General features: G+C 54.2%; 1 protein-coding gene across 5 annotated transcripts in view; it reads left to right on the top strand.

Moving 5' to 3' along the window:
- The window catches only part of OTOF (otoferlin), a 72126-nt gene that overhangs the window by 32414 nt on the left and 19999 nt on the right, over nt 1-19713 (top strand). For all 5 annotated transcript variants that reach the window (XM_008162342.2, XM_008162343.2, XM_028140271.2 and 2 more), the window contains 11 exons: nt 2552-2625; nt 4186-4312; nt 4757-4811; nt 9872-10003; nt 14484-14546; nt 14990-15074; nt 16867-17026; nt 17360-17546; nt 17997-18183; nt 18787-19010; nt 19263-19371. In XM_008162342.2, coding sequence (XP_008160564.2) covers nt 2552-2625; nt 4186-4312; nt 4757-4811; nt 9872-10003; nt 14484-14546; nt 14990-15074; nt 16867-17026; nt 17360-17546; nt 17997-18183; nt 18787-19010; nt 19263-19371 — 1403 coding nt within the window. The remainder of the gene's footprint in view (nt 1-2551; nt 2626-4185; nt 4313-4756; nt 4812-9871; nt 10004-14483; nt 14547-14989; nt 15075-16866; nt 17027-17359; nt 17547-17996; nt 18184-18786; nt 19011-19262; nt 19372-19713) is intronic.

Here is a 19713-nt window from a genome sequence, read left to right as displayed (position 1 = left end):
TGGGCAGCCATGGCCAGCTGTGCATTTTCAGACACGTCCCTCTAAGTCACAACCTCCAGAATAACAGAGAGACCAAAGTGGTGGGACCCAGCTCACTACCTTTAGTTTGGCCAACGTTCCCAGTCATTGTGAACACCAAGGTCTCCTCAGGACCCCCAGTGCATCTCCCAACCACAGGGACATCCTTCTAGATCTGAGCCATGGAACCAGTAAGGAAGTCATCAGGTCTGCAGATGCAAAAAGGGTTTACAATGAGTGAACTCACTTGAAAGTCTTTTCTCTAGAGAGAAGTCGCGGTCTAACCTGTAGGTGCATAGCATTCTGACTTTGATGAATCCAGGAAGGGGAAGCCCAAATGTGATCATAAATCCTCAGTGGGTCCTCGAGGCCCACCACCCTGGCCCTGTTTCTCCTACTTTCATGCAGCCATGAATAAATAAAAAAACCACTTGGTTGCAAAATAATTTTCCACCAAGTTGATTATTGGCTTTCTCACCACATTATATCTTTAGTAATTAAAGAACCCCCTAGACCAAATGCAGAATTTTAGTTTTAACCTCAGCCACCAGTAACCTAATCAAACGATTTGATTTAAAAAAAAAAAAAGTCCAAATCTTTAATCCACGTGGATCATCTTCAAATTTCACCGATTAACATTTATTTCAATAATAACCTTTGCCCTTTGCCCAGAGTAGCAAGCACGCTGCTTTCCATTAACTGGTGCTGTGATAGATTCCAAAGGCATCTACTTTCCTGCTTGACAGCACCTTTCGTTCCCTCTCCTCCCGTTATTACATCCCAGAAAGCATGATGCTGGAGAGCGCAGGCGGATCAGTGTCCCCCAGCCTCCCTTCACCTGCCTGATGCCTTTGTAGGAAATCATGAACATGCCAGGTGCTTCCTAAACTGTGAGCTGGTGCCACATGAAAGGCCTGGGGCGAGGATCAGGCCAGGTTTGGGGGGGGGGGGGTGAGATTGGCTCTCCAACCCTGAGTAGAGAGGCTTGAGGTTTCTAGGCCACCTCTCCAAGGACAGAATGGTTTCACCCAACTCACGTTAACTAGCATAAGGAGCACGGGCCTTGGGTAAGTAATATGCCTATGGGATAAATAACTACTGGGGAAACATTTCTGGGTTTATTAACTGAGCTAACACATCACGGAACCTTAGGAATCTACATCTATATATATATATAAAAATGTAGTGGCCTGAATGGTAGACACACACAAAAAAGGTATGTCTATGTTCTAATTCCTGGAAGCTGTGAATATTACCTTATTTAGAAAGGGAGTCTTTGCAGATGCAATTAAGTTAAGGATCTTGAGATGAGGATATCATATTGGATTATCCAAGTGGGCCCTAAATCCAATACCAAATGTCCTTGTAAGAGATACAAAGTGGAGAAATTTTTAAAAAGAAAAAGAACAGCGGTCTTGAGAACCATAGTCAAGCCTCCACAGGGAGATGCATGGCTCAAGATGGGTGGGCTCAGCTATAGGTGAGTTTAGGGTTGCAGCCTGCACCTCACCCCACTTGGGCCTACAGGAGGACAGGGCCACACCCAGGAGGAGGGACAATGGGAAGTGGACGGAGTCAGGTATCCACCTAATGCAATATTAACGGAGTAAAGGAATACTGCCCTTTTTCCCATGCTGGACCTACTCCTGGTCCCTCCTGGCACCAGGGATCACAGGCTCGGCTGCGGGGATATCACGGAAGGGACAGTGAGGACCCCTGCCCCTTCCCTCAGCCCCCCCGACTGCAGGGCCTTTCACCTGAGGGCACAAGGCCACACCAAGCCCGAGGAAGAGGTAGGAACTATGGAGTCTGCCATACGTTCCTGGGGACTGGTGGAGGGGGAGATTCCACAGTGAGAGGGGACAGACCGCAGGGGCCTTTTTAAAGCCAGGACCAAAGACAGATGGGAAAGAGCCTATTTCCTCCTTTTCGCTGGGGACCAAGGAGGATCCCAGGGAACAGGGAGGTTGGGAAAGACAGGGCAGGCTTTGAGCACCAGGGCCACCTGAGATGCGAGCAGCTAGTTTCAACCACATCTCCCAGCACCTCGGCCTCCGCCCCTCTGAGTCCTGCTCCTGACTTCTGTTCTGATGCTTTGTGTTGGGTTGGCTGGCTTGCTTTCCACCCAGTGGGGGGATGCGGGGAGCAGGGACGTAGAAGAGCAGCTTGGGGGCACTGGCGGAGCTTGGAGCTCTAAGACTGGACTGAGCAGGGCTGAGGTCAGCCCAGGATCCCGAGGGGCTCCAATTAAGCGGTGCTTGCCAACTGCAGGCCACCTCCTCTGCTCGCTGGCTCCCGACCTGTTCCTCAGTGGCGGGAAGGCTTGGGGGAGGAAAGTAAGTGGTGGGGTTCCCTCTGCCCGAATCCCCCCTCTTGGCTTCCAGTTTGGGAAGTTTGGTACCAGTAGGTGAGGGGCTGGGGTTTGGATGTCCTTTCCCTTGCGTTCTCTCTCGGGTTTTGCTCTTCTGTTGGTGTGTCTTCCTCCTGGCACCCACCTCCCTCCACCTCCTCATTCTGGCGGCTCCTCTCACAGAACCGGGAGGAGCGTGTTCTCCGCCATGAAGCTCGGGAAGAACCGGCTCCACAAGGAGGAAACCCAAAGACAAGGTACGATCGCGTGCACCTGCCCTCGGTCTAGCCATCTCTCCGCGTCGGAGACGAAACCCCACCTCTCTGCAGCCAGGCTCTCCTGTGATTGGCCGGCGGAGCCACGTGGGCGGGGCCTGGCCTCCCATTGGCTGGCGGAGGAGCCAGGCCCTGACAGTGGCCCTCCGGCAGGGGTCGCTGTGAAGGCTGAGGGCTGAGGATGGAACCGCATCTCTGTTGGAGACTAGAGCCAAGCAGAGCCCCCTGCCCAGCGGTCCTGTTTATGAAAGGCTCCTCCCGCCCTCTGCCCCCATTCTGCTTTCTCCATAGAGAAGCCTAGAGATTTGTAGTTAGAGTAGGGATAACGAAAAAACAGAAGTTGTTAGGTCAATTCCTTATTTCTGGGGCAAAACCTGACTCCCTAGAATGTTTGCGGGGTCCTGCCTTTTCCCTCTCAGGGGGCTGCAGGGAAGGCCCTGGGGAGAGAGGCAGGGTGGGCCCCAGAGGCTGGAGTGGCCTGTGGCACTGCGCCCCTCAGGAGCAGCAGGCTGGGGAGGGGGTGAGACAGTTGTTTAAGAGGAGGACAGGCAGAAAATGGGAGGAATGGAGTGGATAAAGATGTGTGTAGCTTTCTGACCCAGGTCCTATTGGTCACATGCCCTTCCTCGGGGCACCTGGCTGCACTCCCCGTGTCCGCTGTGTGGCCCACTGGCCCCAGAATCTCTCTCCCCTCCTCTTGCCCCCATGCCAATTCCAGCTGTGGAGAGGACACAGCTGCTGGCTGAGGCCCAAACCAACGACCCTTGGCTGCCTTCTTAGAATCATCATTTCTGTGTCTCATTAGAGTAATACACGTTAGTACAGGGTTGGGTTCTGAATTCCAGCAGCTATTTTACACGGATAAGTTTCTTCCTAAGCCTCAGTTTCCCCATGTGTGACATGAGAATAGCGCCCATCTTGGCGGGCATGGCTATGAGGACTAGAGATATGTGTATAAAGTGCCTGGCATTGTGCCTGGCACATGGTAGCCACTCAATAAATGGTAGCTATTGTTATGAGTGGTATGTCAGTATGTGTCCTTTATTTCCTACCTCTTCCATGAGGCTACTCAGTGCTTAAGTACCATACAATAGAAGAGTTACTTTCTATAAAAAATTTTAAAAAGCAAAACCAGATATCACTAAAATCAATTAAAATTAAAGATCAATCGCCCTAATTGGTTTGGCTCAGTGGATAGAGTGTCGGACCCTCAAGGGTCCCAGGTTCGATTCCGGTCAAGGGCATGTACTTTGGTTGCAGGCACATACCCAGTAGGGAGTGTGCAGGAGGCAGCTGATCGGTGTTTCTAACTCTCTATCCCTCTCCCTTCCTCTCTGTAAAAAATCAATAAAATATATTTTTTTAAATTAAAGATCAAGATGAGGTAGGAAACTGTAGATATACAGGCTACAATATTCTTAGCAGATGCTAATAGATATACCTTGAATTTAACTGTTAGCTTCCCTAATGCCAGAGCACAAGGGGAAAGACCACCACTATCCCACCATCCCGCCCACCTAACCAGCCTTCCTTCTTCCCCAGATGAACCGGCAGTGCTGGAGATGGATGACCTTGACCGCCTGGGCGTTCGGCTGGCAGAGGGGATGGATCCAGACTGCGTGTCTCTAGCTTCTGTCACAGCTCTCACCACCAATGTCTCCAACAAGCGGTGAGTGGGCAGAGCCCCACATCCCCAATTGCCCCTCCCCACACACACACACACAATCAGGCAGGAATGTTAGAATTTGGGTTCACCTGAACCCTGCCCCTTTCTTCTTCTCCTGGCTGTCTCTCTCAGCGCTCCCTGCAAAGGCAGAGTGCAGCAGTGTGGGCCTGTCCCCAGGGCACTGAACACCTCCAGGCCCAGGGAAATCGCAGAGCCATCCAGCCCGTATTGGAACCTGCCGTTCTGATGTCTGCCTCCCTGTTAATTATGCTATTGCTTAGTCCTCTCTGCTGGGGCCTCCGAAAACAACTACTCCCCCTTCTGTCTGACAGTCCTGGGTGTTTGAAGACCCCAGTTCTGTCCTTCCACCCTTCTCCAAAATCTAACCACTCCTCCCCTGCAAGCAACCCCCTTACACCAGGCCTCACAGTACGTTCTCCTCCTCAGATCCAAGCCAGACATTAAGATGGAGCCAAGTGCCGGGCGGCCCATGGATTACCAGGTAGGCGGGCCAACTAGAGTCCTCAAGCCTTTCAGACTCTGCTCTGGTGCGGGGAGAGATGTGGTCTGGGGGTCATGGACAACCTCAGCCGGTTATAAGTCCCCAGAGTAAGCTTGTCCCTGGGAGGACACAGAGAAGCGGCATAAAAAGAGAGGTACAAACCCAAAGAGGAGCTTGAAAACCCGGCTTATGCTGCTCAAAGCTCTCCCAGGATTCTGTGTCCAGAAATGACTTCATCAAGTAAGAGGGACCCGGGGAACCTTAAAGAGACCAAGGAGCACCCCCTCCAAAAATCCCAACAGTAAGAGCCTCTGAAGAAAGATGTCTTTGGTGCCTTTTTAAAAAGTGTTGCATTATTTTAATGCTGTAAGCAATGTCAACCCTGGTTATCCATAGATAGTGAGAGTGTGGGTGTTTCTTCTTGGTTTTGCTCCTCTGTATTCTCTGAAATTAACACTTAATTTTTTTGTAATGTCCTAAAACTGGAGACAAAATGGCTGAGATAGGGAGAGATCTACAGCTGTAAGATGAATGTGGCCACCGTGCAGACTGGTCACTGCTGGGACAAGGCCACATGGGGTAACTGGACACCAGTGCAGCCCTCCCAGCCTGGGACATGATGGGAGCACAGCTCCTCAGACGCCGGGCGTTAGACAGAGAAGACCTGAGAAGCTGTAGGCTCGTACAGGAGAGACTTCGTTGTAGATCGAGTGGCCATTGCTACTACAGGAGCCACCTGGCAAAGTTGTTCTTAAAGCAGCCGCACAAAGCAGCCCAGCCCCCTGCCTGGTCAGTGGTAACTTATATTCACGCTCAAACAGAGGAGGCCTCGTGCCAGGTAGTGATCACACTCAAACAGAGGAGGCCTCGTGCCAATTAGTGATCACGCTCAAACAGAGGAGGCCTCGTGCCAATTAGTGATCACGCTCAAACAGAGGAGGCCTCGTGCCAATTCGTGACACTTGTGCTACATTAACATAAACAGGTTACATCCTTGCCTACACGCATGCGTATGGCAAATTGGCCTCGATCATCTGGCGTTCTCTGATTAGGGTTCCCACAGACCTGATCCTCAGCTTTGCAGGACCACACCCTCAATTTTGTCTCTCTTCCCAGAGTTGCTCAGAGCCTGCGAGGCTGAATTACATCAACACAGCTCACAACAGGCTAACGGACAAGCCAGAAGCACCCAGCGCCCATTTACAAACTGAAAGCAGGAAGGGCCCAGAGACCACCCATTGCTTAGACCTCCCTGGGGGCCAATGAGGCCCGGCTATAGGTCAGAAGACTGCTGGGTATTCCTAGCATTGAGTGGGTGTGCTGTCTGGGGAGAGGGGACAGAGCCTTCAGGAGACCCCACCTGGCCTAGGTACCAGCGCCAGACCCCAGAATCAGTGTGAGTCCCCTCTCCCGGGTTAGAGCTTATCTTTTATGCCCAATTCCCAGATCCCTCGCACACCACCTCAAAGACAGCCCCACCTCATCTCGCTGAGGTGATGACATAATGTACTAGATGGCACCTTTCTTTGTATCAAATACGTCTGTTCATGTTTTCTCCAGACACACCTTGTCTCCCTTAATCCTCACCTCCGTCCCTGACCATCTTTTCAGGTGCTTGAAAAATAGCCCCAGACAGTGTCAAATGGCCCTGGCCCTGTGGTTCTAGATAACCTCAAGCCACTGGGCTCCTGAAAGGTTTGGGTATGTCACCCCCCGCTCACCTCTCTGCAAAAATCCAAGCGTTCTAAGACTTCTGAGGGCTTCTCCAGGGCACTGGGCTCAGGGCTTGGCTCCTCTGTGTGCTGAGAACAGGCAAATTCCAAAGAACAAAGACCCCATAGTCAGATACTGTTGCCTCCACAGTGTCGCCGGCCTGCCAGGTAAGGGCACACAGAAAATGGAGTCGTTGCTGTTAAGGGAACAGTATTTTTTGAAGGTTTACCGTATGCTAGATACCAGGTCAGGAGCTGTATCTGTGTTTTCCATTTAAGTTAATGTCATTCCTAGAACCCTCCAAATATAGGGATTACTACGTTTCATAGGTGAGACATGGAGGGCCAAAGAAGGTAAGGCGCTTGACCAGGTCCCCGTTACTCAGAGCTAGATCCGGGGTTCAAGCCTCAGGGTGTCTGACTGCAGCAGCGAGAACGGCTCCTTTCTCTCTAATCGAACCCTTGGACAGTCGCTCCCTGTTCAGCTTCAGCTCACTGCCTGCTGCTGGCTTTAAGCTCTTTCCAACTGCTTCCTGCCAGAGACTTCTAGGAACTGAACCCGTGGTCGGCAAACTGCGGCTCGCGAGCCACATGCGGCCCTTGGGCCCCTTGAGTGTGGCTCTTCCACAAAATACCACAGGCCTGGGCGAGTCTATTTTGAAGAAGTGGCGTTAGAAGAGGTTTAAGTTTAAAAAATGTGGCTCTCAGAAGAAATTCCAATCGCTGTACTGTTGATATCTGGCTCTGTTGACTCATGAGTTTGCCGACCACTGGACCAAACAGACACTCTCCCTCCAAACACTTTGTACACAATCTGAATGGAACGAAACCGTTGTAATTAACCTGGTATCTCGGGATTTCCTGACAGGTTCATTCACGTCTCAACTGCAAGTGTTAACACACGTGGCGAGAGGGAGCGTTGAGGATGCAAATGTTGAATCATTCTTGCTTCCAGGAAGTACAACATAGAAAGCAGGAACACCTGCCAGAAGGAACTCGACTCTCCTGGAGAAGTTGGCTTTGCTGAGTTAGAGAGGCCTCAGAAAACACAGCCAGTTGGTGACAGGAGAGGGACTTAGCTGAGCTCAGATTCAGGGAGGATCCTGCGGCCTCAGAACACGGAAAAGGCCATGGCATACTCATCCCCCGTCTTTCCTCTGTTTAGGATGTGTGTAATGGGCAAACCCTGTTAGGATTACTGACATCTCAAAAGCGAGAAGCCGCAGTCTCTTCCTGGTGAATATGCAGTTTCCCATCAGAGTGAGCAAAGGTCGGCCCTGGGCAGAGAGGTGCCTGGCGGATGATCAAGTCTTGAGTCTATTCCCTCCATATGCAAGTTCAATATTCTCTCTTCCCAGCACCAAGACCCTATACGTTTTCACCTCCAAACGTCTCTCCAGTTTTCACCTCTATGTCATCTTCCTCCCACTGACCCTAGACCCCCAGCCTCGACGGCAACGTTGCACCCACTTCTTCTCTGGTCTCCCTACCCTCAGATTACCTCCTCCACTTCATCCTCTGCCATCTTCTCAAAAAGCAGATCTGGCCATGTCACATCTCTGCCACCAGGAGGTGCAGGAAGGTAAAGGATATTTAGGTGCTAAAGGGGCATCACCTCTCATCTCCAGCTCCCAGCTAGCGTTCTTAGTTCTTACCGCATGATCAGATCGCTCAGAAGCAGGTCACAAAGCACTTTGACTCTTGGGTTCTCCCAAGACAAAGGTGTAGATTTACATTTAGCATTGTTCCTTGCGATGGCTTTTATGAGGCCACCTAGGGATTAGGTGTCTTATCTTGGAAGGAGAGGGTGGAACAGTCAATTACGAAAAGTGTCTCCTTGATCAGCTGTCAGTCGGTCCCATTGTGGCTCTATTTGCCTCTTCACCTTCCATCCAGGAAAAATAAAGTCCTCTGCTGCTGATTAGAGACTGGGAGCGAAGGATGGCCAATCCCCTCCCTCATGTTCTGTGTGTTGTTGTTTTTTAATTTCAAGTCCCATTGATGCATTCCCCTCTACAGAGCCCCACTTGGGGGAGGAGCAGCAGGATGGCATTCCTAGAGCATAAATATTTAAATATATGCTGCTTTTAAAATAGCTCCGTAAGAGGCCATCACCAGCAGCATGCAGTGGCCTCAATTGTACATTCTCAGGGTTCCCCTTGGGGCCACCACTCAGCCAGCAAAGAGTACCCTCTAGAGCCTCTCTCCTCCCTTTTACTTCATTCAACCCTCTGCCCTCCTCCTCTCTCCACCTCCAACCTCTTGTGAGTCAGAGCTGCCAACCAGAACTGTCTGCCATCCTGGGCTCTGCTCAGTGGAGGAAGGTGGAAACTTTGGGTTCTGAAAAAGGCTGTTACCATGGCCGGGCCTCTGTTTGAAAATCATAAAAATGGAGCAACTGCTCATATTGGGAAGGTCAATCTCCTGATGGCGTATCTTTAGTACCTTATTATGCCAAATCTGTGTCTATCTACTTCCTAGTCTTGAGTTACCTTAAGTCCTTTTTTCTTTTTTTTTTAATGGAAGAGAGGAGATGGGTTAGTTGTGGAAAAATTATGAGATTTAAAAATATATATTTGGTATAAAAAGTTTCATCGGGATCAAAACTCTATAAACTATTGTGCAAAGAATATTCTGGAAGGACTTCTAATGTCTATTTACTCTCTTCACAGTAAACTCTGAGTTAAATTAATTAGCTCTATTTCCTTCTGAGCTCCCTTGAGAAATGGTGATTATTGAACTTCAAAGCTCCAGATTCTGAGCTCCATTCCCTTGGTACTTCCAATTCCAAATAGAAATGCCTGAGTTCATAGTTCAAGTGCTCCTTCAATTAGTAAATGTTCAGTTTCCAGTTCTGTATACTTTCCTAGCAACGTTCTCATTGACATCAGAGTTTCTATTTTTCTTAACATCTTTAGTTTTGATGTATAAAATTTCCTTGGCCTTTAGCATATTTATAAGACTCTCATGGACACGGTGGATGATAATTGTTGTGATTATTTGTTTTTTATGAAAAGGGAAAATGATTCTCTTGAGTGAAATCATATTTAGAAGTTGCATCAAAGCACAGCAATTAAAATACCAGATCTCCCAAAAGAGAAGCATGAAAAGCAACCTGTACAGTTTCATGAGAAGAAATGTGCTGAAGTAAATGCGAATTCTAGCTCAGCAAAGCCCATTTTGTTAAAATGCAAGTTCAAGAGAGTTGACTGAAATAATTGTGAGCATCATACAGACCCTGTCTTCTTGGGAGACCAACCATTTAACTGAAAGCTGACATTATTCTGGCTGAACCAGCTCCAGGGCTCACACATCTTTCCCTCTGGCCTCCCTCTCTCCTGCTTGCAGGTCAGCATCACGGTGATCGAGGCTCGGCAGCTGGTGGGCCTGAACATGGACCCCGTGGTGTGCGTGGAGGTGGGCGACGACAAGAAGTACACATCTATGAAGGAGTCCACTAACTGCCCCTACTACAATGAGGTCAGTGCCCATGGCCCCAGGTAGGGAAAGGGACCTCCCAAAATGTGGCAGGAGGCTGGGCCCTACCCCCACCTGGGCCCAATAGGAGCATCTGGGAGTCAAGAGACACAAACAGCTACCAGCAGGGGTGACCTTGACCCACCCTGTTACTACCACTAGAACACTGACCTGCAGTCTAGATTCTGTGAACCCCAATCTAGATCCCAGCCTGACTCTGGTCTGGCCGGGGCCACTCTTTGAAAGAGCACCCCCCAGGCATCCCCATGCAGCCCTCAGCAGTGAGTGTCTCAGTAAATCTCACGCCCTAAGGCCTGGCCCCAGCCATTTCCCAGGACAGAGCCCTGAGGCAGTTGTGTGCCCATTCCAGGCCCTGCCCGTGGTGGCCTTGGCGCATTCATGAGCACTTGCTGTGTGCCAGGCACTCTTCTAAATGCGTTCGGTGTGTCATCTCTTCTGACTCACACAACTGCCAGAGGCTGTCACCATTAACCCCATTTTACACCTGGGGCACTGAGGCTCCTGGAGAAAGAACTTTCCCAGGTGCTAAGTGCCAGGGTTGGGCTCTGCCTGCTCACCCTCCTGTGAGTCTGTCTTTGTGCTGCCTGCACCGCTGTGGGGCTCCTCCCAGAGCCCTGGCCTAGAGTCTTGAGGTAAGAGAGAGAGAAAGCCGGGTACCCACTCCTGTTCTTTGCATCCATTTGAGGCCACACCAAGGTCAAAGGACCTCAGAGACCTCCTGGTTCCATCTCCCCATCTTGCTGCGATTACAGAGTACTGTTGATGGAGAAGGGCCCAGCCTGTCCAGCCTCAGCCCAGCACTGTCTGCCACCTTGGATGGCCAACCCAGACCCATCATCTTGACTCTGGGCTCCAGGGGGACCCATCTTAGTCATCTTTGGTCCCTGGCCCTCCCTTTCCTGGAGGGGGCATCTAGTCTGCTTTTCCCCGTGGCTCCAGAGGGGTGCCAGATTGGCCCAGATAAGGCATCTGTGCCCTGTGTCTCAGTGTCTGTCCTGAGGAGTGGTGAGGGCAGAGGGTGCCTTCTGTAACTAGGGGGAGGGCATCTCTTGGGAAACTGTGGGAGCACCAAGCCCTGCATCTGCAGTTAGAAAACCTGGGCACACTTCTGCCCTTCATAGGGGCCCAGTCTAGGCTGGGGCCTGGCCAAAGTCTCCTGTGTGACCACAGACGGACCCTGTTCTCACAGCTGGTTTCCCGCAGGCCCACAAGGGCTAGAACACCAGGAATCCCCTAGCCCAATGTTGTGGCTCAACATCTCTGACACACCTTACGTCAGGACTCATCCCCGACTGGAAAAGCCTTCAGCCTAGATAACGGTTTACTTTCCCCTAACAGATACGGAGACAGGGTCCCGTGGCCTTCCATGGCTATTTGATAGGGGCAAAGCCGCATCACCTTGCACCAGCCAACGCACCTCATGTTTCATTCAAATGGCTTCCTCCTTCCCAAGGAAACAGTTGCTCTCCCTACTCTGTGGTTCCCCAGCAAACCCCCTACTCACCCTACAGGGCCCAGCTCAAACGCCCTTGCCACTGAGCAGCCTTCCCGGCACTCTCTGGGTCAGAGGTCAGTGCACCTCTCTGAGTGTGACAGTAATGTCCCTGAATGGTGGTTGGTCCTTCATGTCTCTGTCTCCCTGGGGGGCTGGAGGCTCCCTCCCAGTCTCCTGCATCGTTGTGGCCCAGCCCAGAGCCTGGCAGGGACCTGGAGGGGTTTGGGAACACTTTGCTGAATGGATACTCACCCAGAGAAAGAAACAAACATCTGCTGAGCATCTGCTGTGGAGCAGGCCAGGTCTGTAAAGTCAACAGTTTCTGCCCCAACAGGCCACCTCCCCGTGTCAGCCTAGAAACCACTTTCTAAACTCCATATTTATATCCACTCAGACGATTCATTTCACTCAAGCGAATCGTAAATGTGTACCTGGTCACATTTTTGTTCTTTTTCACAAACCCAAGTAGCTCTGATTTATTCAATTTCTGTTTCCTCTAAACCAGTGTTTCTCCAGCTCAGCACTATGGTTATTTGGGAGGGGTGATTTTTGGTGTAAGGGACTGTCCTGTGCACTGTAGGATGTCAGGCAGCATCACTGGCTTCAACCCAGTCGACGCCAATAGAGATCCCCTATCCAGTCACAGCAACCAAAAATGTTCGATATTGACAAATGTCCCCTGGGAGTCTCAGCATGTGCCCACCCCCCAACCCCCGATTAAGAACCACCACCCTAAACTGTCTTCCCATGATTCCTCCCAACCACATTCCTCTTCATTGAAAAATATCCTCCTGGCCCCAGAGGTGTACTGCTTCTGGCTAATTCTTCGTTAAGGAGGACCTTCCTTTGGCTCCAGTAATCGAGAGAGAGAGAGAGAGAGAGAGAGAGAGAGAGAGAGAGAGAGAGGTGAGAACCATCAACATGACTTGGCAGATTTCTAAATGGTTACAAAAAGAAAATATGCCCAGGAAATGCAAGGAATATGACCACAGACAGCTCAGAGAGCGCTCAGCTAGCTCGCTCCCCTCGGGCTGGCACAGCTCTCAGGCACCTGGCCTGGCCTTGGCCCGACTGCCTGGCTCTGGACCTGTCTTTGTGTGAAGGAAGGCTCAGGACCATGCCCTCCCAGAACTACCTGACCCGGCCAAGACCCCCTTCTCTGTGGATGCATCTGGTCCCGGCCAGTGGCATCTTCCTTCTGCCTGAACCACCTCTCGCCTTCGCCCTGGATCTTTCTCTAGCTGCTTCCCAACGACGCTGGCATTATCACATTCACTCAACACCACCGACTCGGCCTTTACGTCTCTTTTGGCTCCTCCTCTGCCTATAAGGTGTTCTACTCTCACATATTCTAACCACAACTATCAGAAATCATGTATGCTTAACAACAGGAACTATACATCTGCCTATCTATCCAACTACCCAGCCATCTAGCTATGCCTTTCTTCAAGCCCACATATCTCCTTGGCGACCACCTCTTCCCTCCCATTCACAGTCTGACCACGTGAGTTGCCCCCACTTTCTCACCTCCCACTCACGCCTCCATCGTTTCTGTCCCATGACTTCCCTGAAACTGCCCATCTTTAAAGGCACCGAGGACCTGCTGTCCCTAAGAGCAACATCCACCCCCTCTCCCTGACCGGCCGGCCCGTTTCATCCGCCTGCTGGTCCCTCCCCTGGGGACCTCTGGGGCCCTCTTCTGCCAGCTCCTCCCTCCCCGCCTTTCTTGGCCTCGCTGGCTCTGCCCACCGCTGAAACGCTGGGCCTCTTGGAGCCCTGCCCTGGGCCTGCTTCTCTCCGACACGCTCCTGGGCGTCTCCCCTGCCCCACGGCGTCAGTTGCCACCTGCGTGTCTGGCTCTCCGCCGTCTCTCCAGAGCTTCCGTCCCCCACGTCCAGCACCACCTGACGTATTGCTGCCATGCGTAGCAGCTGGTGCTTGTTGTGCGCTGACCACGGGCACCTGCTTGACAGAGGCCATCTCATTGAGACTTCAACGCCACACACCTGCTCCCCCGGCCCCTGTGAAGGATGTTCCCGGCAGGTCCACCTGACAGTCCTGCACCATTCTCCCCACATCACAGAGGGACAAACTGAGGCTCAGAAAAAGCAGTGATGGGTCCAACAGTAAAAGCTCGGTCTGTCTGTCTCTGCAGCCATACCTTTACCCTCAGCCAAGAGCAGATCCTCCTGAGGTCTTCCCCTGAAATGCATTGGCAACACTTCTTCCTTCTGCCCACAAGTTCACCAGAGCAGGCAGGGGTGCCTCCGCTCCTCCCCACACCCTCATTCCCAGCGCCTGCCCACCAAGGCCAGAGAAAGGGGTGGGCACCGCCCCCGGGAGGGGCAGCTCCCAACTTGAGAGGACAGCCCGTGCCCACAGCATTTGCCATGTCCGGCGGCTTAATGCCTTCATACCCCAGAGCCATCGGTTCCAGAGCTCCCCTGGTTTCCGTTTTAACATCTCTGAAACGGGCTGCCTCTCCTAGGAGGGGGGCCCTGGGGCTGAAGGGTGATGTCTATGTAGCTCATATAACACAGTGTGTCTTACAGTCCCAACACGCCTCTCAGGAGCGTGTCACTGTCCTCACTGTTCAGCTCAGGACACTGCGGTCCAGAGCATGTTGCTCAAGGCCACGCAGCTAGAAAGGGGCTGAACAGGGGCTGGAAACCCCGTCTCCCAGCCCAGAGCTGCTCCATCGTCTGCCCCCCTCCCTCCCCCTCCCACACTAGGTGGCACCGGCCCTGCCTAGGGGTTGGGGTCTTGCCCTCATGTTGGGGCCCAGCCTCCCACCTGCCCCAGGTCAGGGAGGACCAGTGGCTGCCACTGCTGCTCACCTGAACTTGGGGGCTCAGGGGAAATGGCCGGGGTGCAGACAGGCACTGCCAGGAGGGAGGGACCTAGCACTGCCCCCGGGTGTTAGCTGCCCGCCAGGTGACGGCCGGCCTGGGTCCTTCCCCCCTCCAGTACTTCGTCTTCGACTTCCACGTCTCTCCTGACGTCATGTTCGACAAGATCATCAAGATCTCGGTGAGTGGGGAGCAGCCCTGGCAGGCAGGCCGTCAGCTCACACTGCACCTCCCTGCACACTTGGAAAGGGCGCCCCTTGAAGCAAACCAGCCACAAAAAGGCAGCCCTGCACCCAGACACAGAGCTGGGCAGCGGGGCGCAGGCTGCGTTTGAGCCCCTCTCGCCCCATAGCTGGGTGACAGCGCAGTGCACAACCTACTCACCTGTACTGGCCACCAGCAAAAACAGGCCAGGGCAGCGGAGCTAATCTGAGCCTCGGGGAGCTTCCCCCTCCCCCCCACCCCAGCCCCATGCCCGGCCAAACGCTCTCCTGCTTCACCCAGAGGCTTGGGTCCCCAGAAAGACTGAGGTGGTGCCACCATCAGCCACCCCACCCCTGCCCCTCCAAAGCCTCAGCCCCGCCCAGCCCAGCCTGACTGGTGGCTGGTGGTTGTGCCCGGAAGGTGATTCACTCCAAGAACCTGCTGCGCAGCGGCACCCTGGTGGGGTCCTTCAAAATGGATGTGGGGACCGTGTACTCCCAGCCCGGTGAGTAGCTGCGGCCGGGCCAGCGTCGGTGCGCACGGCTGGGGGAGCGTGGGCTCTCAGTCTTCCCACCCCGGCGTCCCTGGCTCAGCCCGGTGGGGCCGTGAGCACACACAGCCATCAGGGATGCGGAGGGATGGTACTCAGCCTTCTATGCACCAGGCTGCTGGCGTGGCATCCTGGGAAGCCCCAGAGCTGCAGGCTGACCCTCTGCTGGGGTGGGTGGCATCGCCCCTTCTACAGTTGAGGGGCCTGGGGCTCTGGGAAGTGCCAGGGCTTTCCCACTCACCCAGCTGGTCTGGGGTGACATCGGGCTGTGTGACTCCCGAGCCCCCGCTGAGCTCCACTGTCCTCAGAGCCCACCACCCGGCCAGCTGGAACCATGGGCGTACCACCTGGCAGGGGCTCCCCGGTCCCTGAAGGGAACCCGCCACTCAAGGTGCAGTAATGACGCCATTAGGCCTTTTGACACTGGCAGTACCATGCCAGCCAGACTGTCCCATCGGACCCTCACAGAGCAGTGAGGTAGGCACCAGCCGTCCCTCCCATTTCCCGACGAGATCAAAGGAGCCGAGAGAAGTTAAGCGGCTTGAAGGCGCCACTAAACTATTACGTTGAACAAATTGGAGCTTATTTATGGTTCAGCCTAATAGACTCTTGGCTGGTGCACATCACGGCTGCGACTCAGACGGGAGGACCTGAGCCTTGGTAGGGGCAGGTCTGAGCTATGGTAGAAGGTGAAGGAGAGACGGGGGGAGAGGGAAGTGCTGAGCCTTTCATGCAACAAGGCCAGGGCTTCTCTCTGCTCGCCAACAGCTTTCAAGTGAACCTTAAGCCCAGCTGGTGTAGCTCAGTGGTTGAGCATCCACCTATGAACCAGGAGGTCACGGTTCGATTCCCAGTCAGGGTACATGGCCGGGTTGTGGGCTCAATCCCCAGTAGGGGGCATGCAGGAGGCAGCGGATCAGTGACCCATCCTGGAATGGGCTCTTCCCCTGATACCTGTTCTTTCCTCCACACTGTCCTAGGTCCTGGGGTTATTGGGGTGACACTACCCTGTCTTTAGGAGGCTTTCAGTCTGAAATCGGACAGACAATAAATAGTTCATCACTTGTCAGTGAGATAGGAGTGTGCTTCTGGAACAGCAAGAACACCCAAAGGGTCAGGTTTAGCAATTCCGAGGAAGTCGGGGAAGGCTGCATGGAAGAGAAGACACTTAAGCAAAAGGAGTAGAGGTTTAAACAAGGAGGAGAGTGGTTGGGGCAGAGGGAGAGCAGGGATGAGGTCATTCCAAGCTCAAAGGCCAGCAGCCACAATGGCATGAAGATGTGAAATAGCAAGTGAATTATTCAGAGAGGGGTCAACAGCTTTGCCTCGCAGGAGCACAGGGATGGGGTGGGATGAGGAGGGGGAGCGGGGGAGCTGTATCCGGAGGCCCCACAGGCCATGCTAAGGTCTGTGGTCTTACCCCGAGCACTGGGGAGCCCCCCAGCGAGAGCGGGGGGCCTCTCTGAAGGCTCTGCCTGGCAGCTGTGTGCAGGTGAGTGCAGGGTTGGGGTAGGAGGGCTGCAGGAAGAGGAACCCATTAGGAGGCGGTCACACACCACACACCTGCTCAGGGACCTCTGTCCCCTGGCCCAGAGGCAAGCAGAGCAGTGGCCCCTGGTCCAGGGGCACCTGATGGCTTGATCTAGGGGCCAAGAAGGCCCTCAGCTCTGCAGCTTTGCGGCCTGCCCTGAGGGCGGGTGCCCCTGGCAGGGGGCGCAGGTGTAGTCCCCGCTCCTCGCCACTGCAGAGCATCAGTTCCACCACAAGTGGGCCATCCTGTCCGACCCTGACGACATCTCAGCTGGGCTAAAGGGCTACGTGAAGTGTGACGTCGCAGTGGTGGGCAAGGGGGACAACATCAAGACGCCCCACAAGGCCAATGAGACGGAGGAGGATGACATTGAAGGGTGAGGCTCCCATCTTCCCCCAGCCCGAGACCCGGCCCGGCCCGGCCTTCCCCAAAGGGAGTCCCTTGGGTGGACTGGTTCAGAGATCGTACCTTCCATCCGCCGACCCCTGTTCTCACCCACCCCCAGATAGCCCACCTCTCCCTGGAAGGACTCTGGCCAGGGCTGGGGCCGCCTACGCTGGCCTCAACACCCACAGGCTCTTTGTCACAGGAGAGAAGGGACTGGGCAGAGCAGGGGCTCACGGAGATTGTCCCAGGCCCCAGGGGTACATAGATGCTAGGGCAGGAGCTGGGGTGCCCGGCCTGGTGCCCTAGCTGTATGTGACGGCAGGAACTTGCTGCTCCCCGATGGCGTGCCCGCCGAACGCCAGTGGGCCCGCTTCTACGTGAAGATCTACCGGGCAGAGGGGCTGCCCCGTATGAACACCAGCCTCATGGCCAACGTGAAGAAGGCGTTCATTGGGGAGAACAAGGACCTGGTTGACCCCTACGTGCAAGTCTTCTTTGCTGGCCAGAAGGTATGGGGCACAGAGTGCAGGGGCTGGGATTTGGGGTGACGGGCATCAGGTAGATGTGGGAGCCTAGGGGCTGACATGAGGCAAAATCAGAAGCCAGGAGACTGGCCTGAGAAGGGAGGAGAGTGAGAGATGAGGGTGCGCCAACTGAGAGGGGCGGGGGGCGGGGCGACTGGGGCTGTCTCAGCATGGACAGGCCTTAGGGAACCCTCCCACCTCTGGGTCCTGGAGACCAAGAACTGAGGGGGAGCATCAAATGGAAGGAGAGTCTGAGAGGCTGGGGTGGGGAAGGGTGGAGGAGATAAATACACACACACACACAACCTACATATACACACATGCACCACGTATACATACATACATACACAAATATGCATACACACATATGCACACATAAGTAAGCACATACACGCATGCTCACACACAAACCCTATGACTCATTCCCTCGCACAGGGCAAGACTTCGGTGCAGAAGAACAGCTACGAGCCGCTGTGGAATGAGCAGGTCGTCTTCACGGACCTGTTCCCCCCACTCTGCAAACGCATGAAGGTGCAGATCCGGGACTCGGACAAGGTCAACGACGTGGCCATCGGCACCCATTTCATTGACCTGCGCAAGATTTCCAATGACGGAGACAAAGGTCAGCAGTAGCAGACGGAGTGGGGGGTGGGTCCTGAAGGAAGGAGTAAATGAATGAGACTCCCCTTCAACCACCACCATCTTGCACCTCGGCCTGGGAGGTGCTGGGCACGGTGAGGGCGCTGCCAGCAGCTCCCACCTCAAGGGAGAGGTGGAAAGTCATGGCTAAGTCTGCGGAGCTGACTGGGCCTGCCGGAGCCCAGCTGCTTGGATTTGAACCCCAGCTCTGACAATGAGTCCCTGTGACCTTTGTACTATTCCCATCTGTAAAACGAAAATAGCAATTGTACATGTGTGTATATGCGTGCATATTACATATAGATGTGTCCTATTGCCATAGTACCTATCTATAGACTTGTGGGAACAGACCCCTCCTACAACCCGGGGCCTTGCTGGGTACCAGGGATACAGAACGAGAGAAGCACCCATTCCCGTCCTCACAGCGCGCACTGGGGCTTAGGGGATGTATGTGTTCACAACCGAAGACATGGGGTCCACAGCTCAGCAATCAGGGGTGCAGGCTGGGAGCCCCCAGAGGAGGTCCCTCTAACCCTTGTGGGCCCTGAGGCGTAACACAGGCCACTCCTCTCTCTCCGGCTCACAGGCTTCCTGCCCACGCTGGGCCCCGCCTGGGTGAACATGTACGGCTCCACACGCAACTACACGCTGCTGGATGAGCACCAGGACCTGAACGAGGGCCTGGGTGAGGGTGTGTCCTTCCGGGCCCGCCTCATGCTGGGCCTGGCTGTGGAGATCCTGGACACCTCCAACCCTGAGCTCACCAGCTCCACGGAGGTGCAGGTGGAGCAGGCCACACCTGTGTCGGAGGTGAGGCCCCAGGAGGCTGTGCTGTCCTCCCTCCAGGTCCCCCAGCTCAGCCCCCTTCCCGCCATGGCAGCCTGGCCTGGGCTCTGCCTGGGCAAAAGGAGATGGGCCTTCGGTCCTCCGGGGCCTGGGCTGCCCAGCCTCATCGCTGGGTGGGATGTGCCCACCAGCAGCCGAAGGACCTGTCGGAGGAGGCCTGGCCCCAGCCCAGCATCCCCGTGAAGGTTAATGATGCTTCAATCACCTTCCCCACAGAGCTGCACGGGGAAAATAGAAGAATTCTTTTTATTCGGAGCCTTTCTGGAAGCCTCAATGATCGACCGGAAAAACGGAGAAAAGCCGATTACCTTTGAGGTCACCATCGGTGAGTGCTTGGCCTCTGAGGGGACTTCAGGCCCCAGGGCTTCTGGGTGCTCACTGCTAAGCCCTGCACCACAGCCCTGGTGGGAGGGAAAACGTGACCACTTTCCTCCACGTGTCCTCCAGCGTGCACACTGCACACAGTGCCTGCCCATGGTGCACACAGCACATACCCGTGTTGCACACAGCACCTGCCCATGGTGCATACAGCGCATGCCTATGGGGCATACAGCACACGGGGTGGGCCTGGGCTCCACCTCAGTGCTAGGCTATGCTTGGGACACACGGAGAAAGAAGCCATCCCTGCAGAAGGAAGAGGCCCTCGTGGGGCTGGAGAGGGGAGTGG

The sequence above is a fragment of the Eptesicus fuscus genome, chromosome 16, assembly GCF_027574615.1.
Source record: "Eptesicus fuscus isolate TK198812 chromosome 16, DD_ASM_mEF_20220401, whole genome shotgun sequence".
Lineage (NCBI taxonomy): Eukaryota > Metazoa > Chordata > Mammalia > Chiroptera > Vespertilionidae > Eptesicus > Eptesicus fuscus.
The sequence above is the reverse complement of the archived record's forward strand: the minus strand, read 5'-3'. Positions and strand labels throughout refer to the sequence as shown.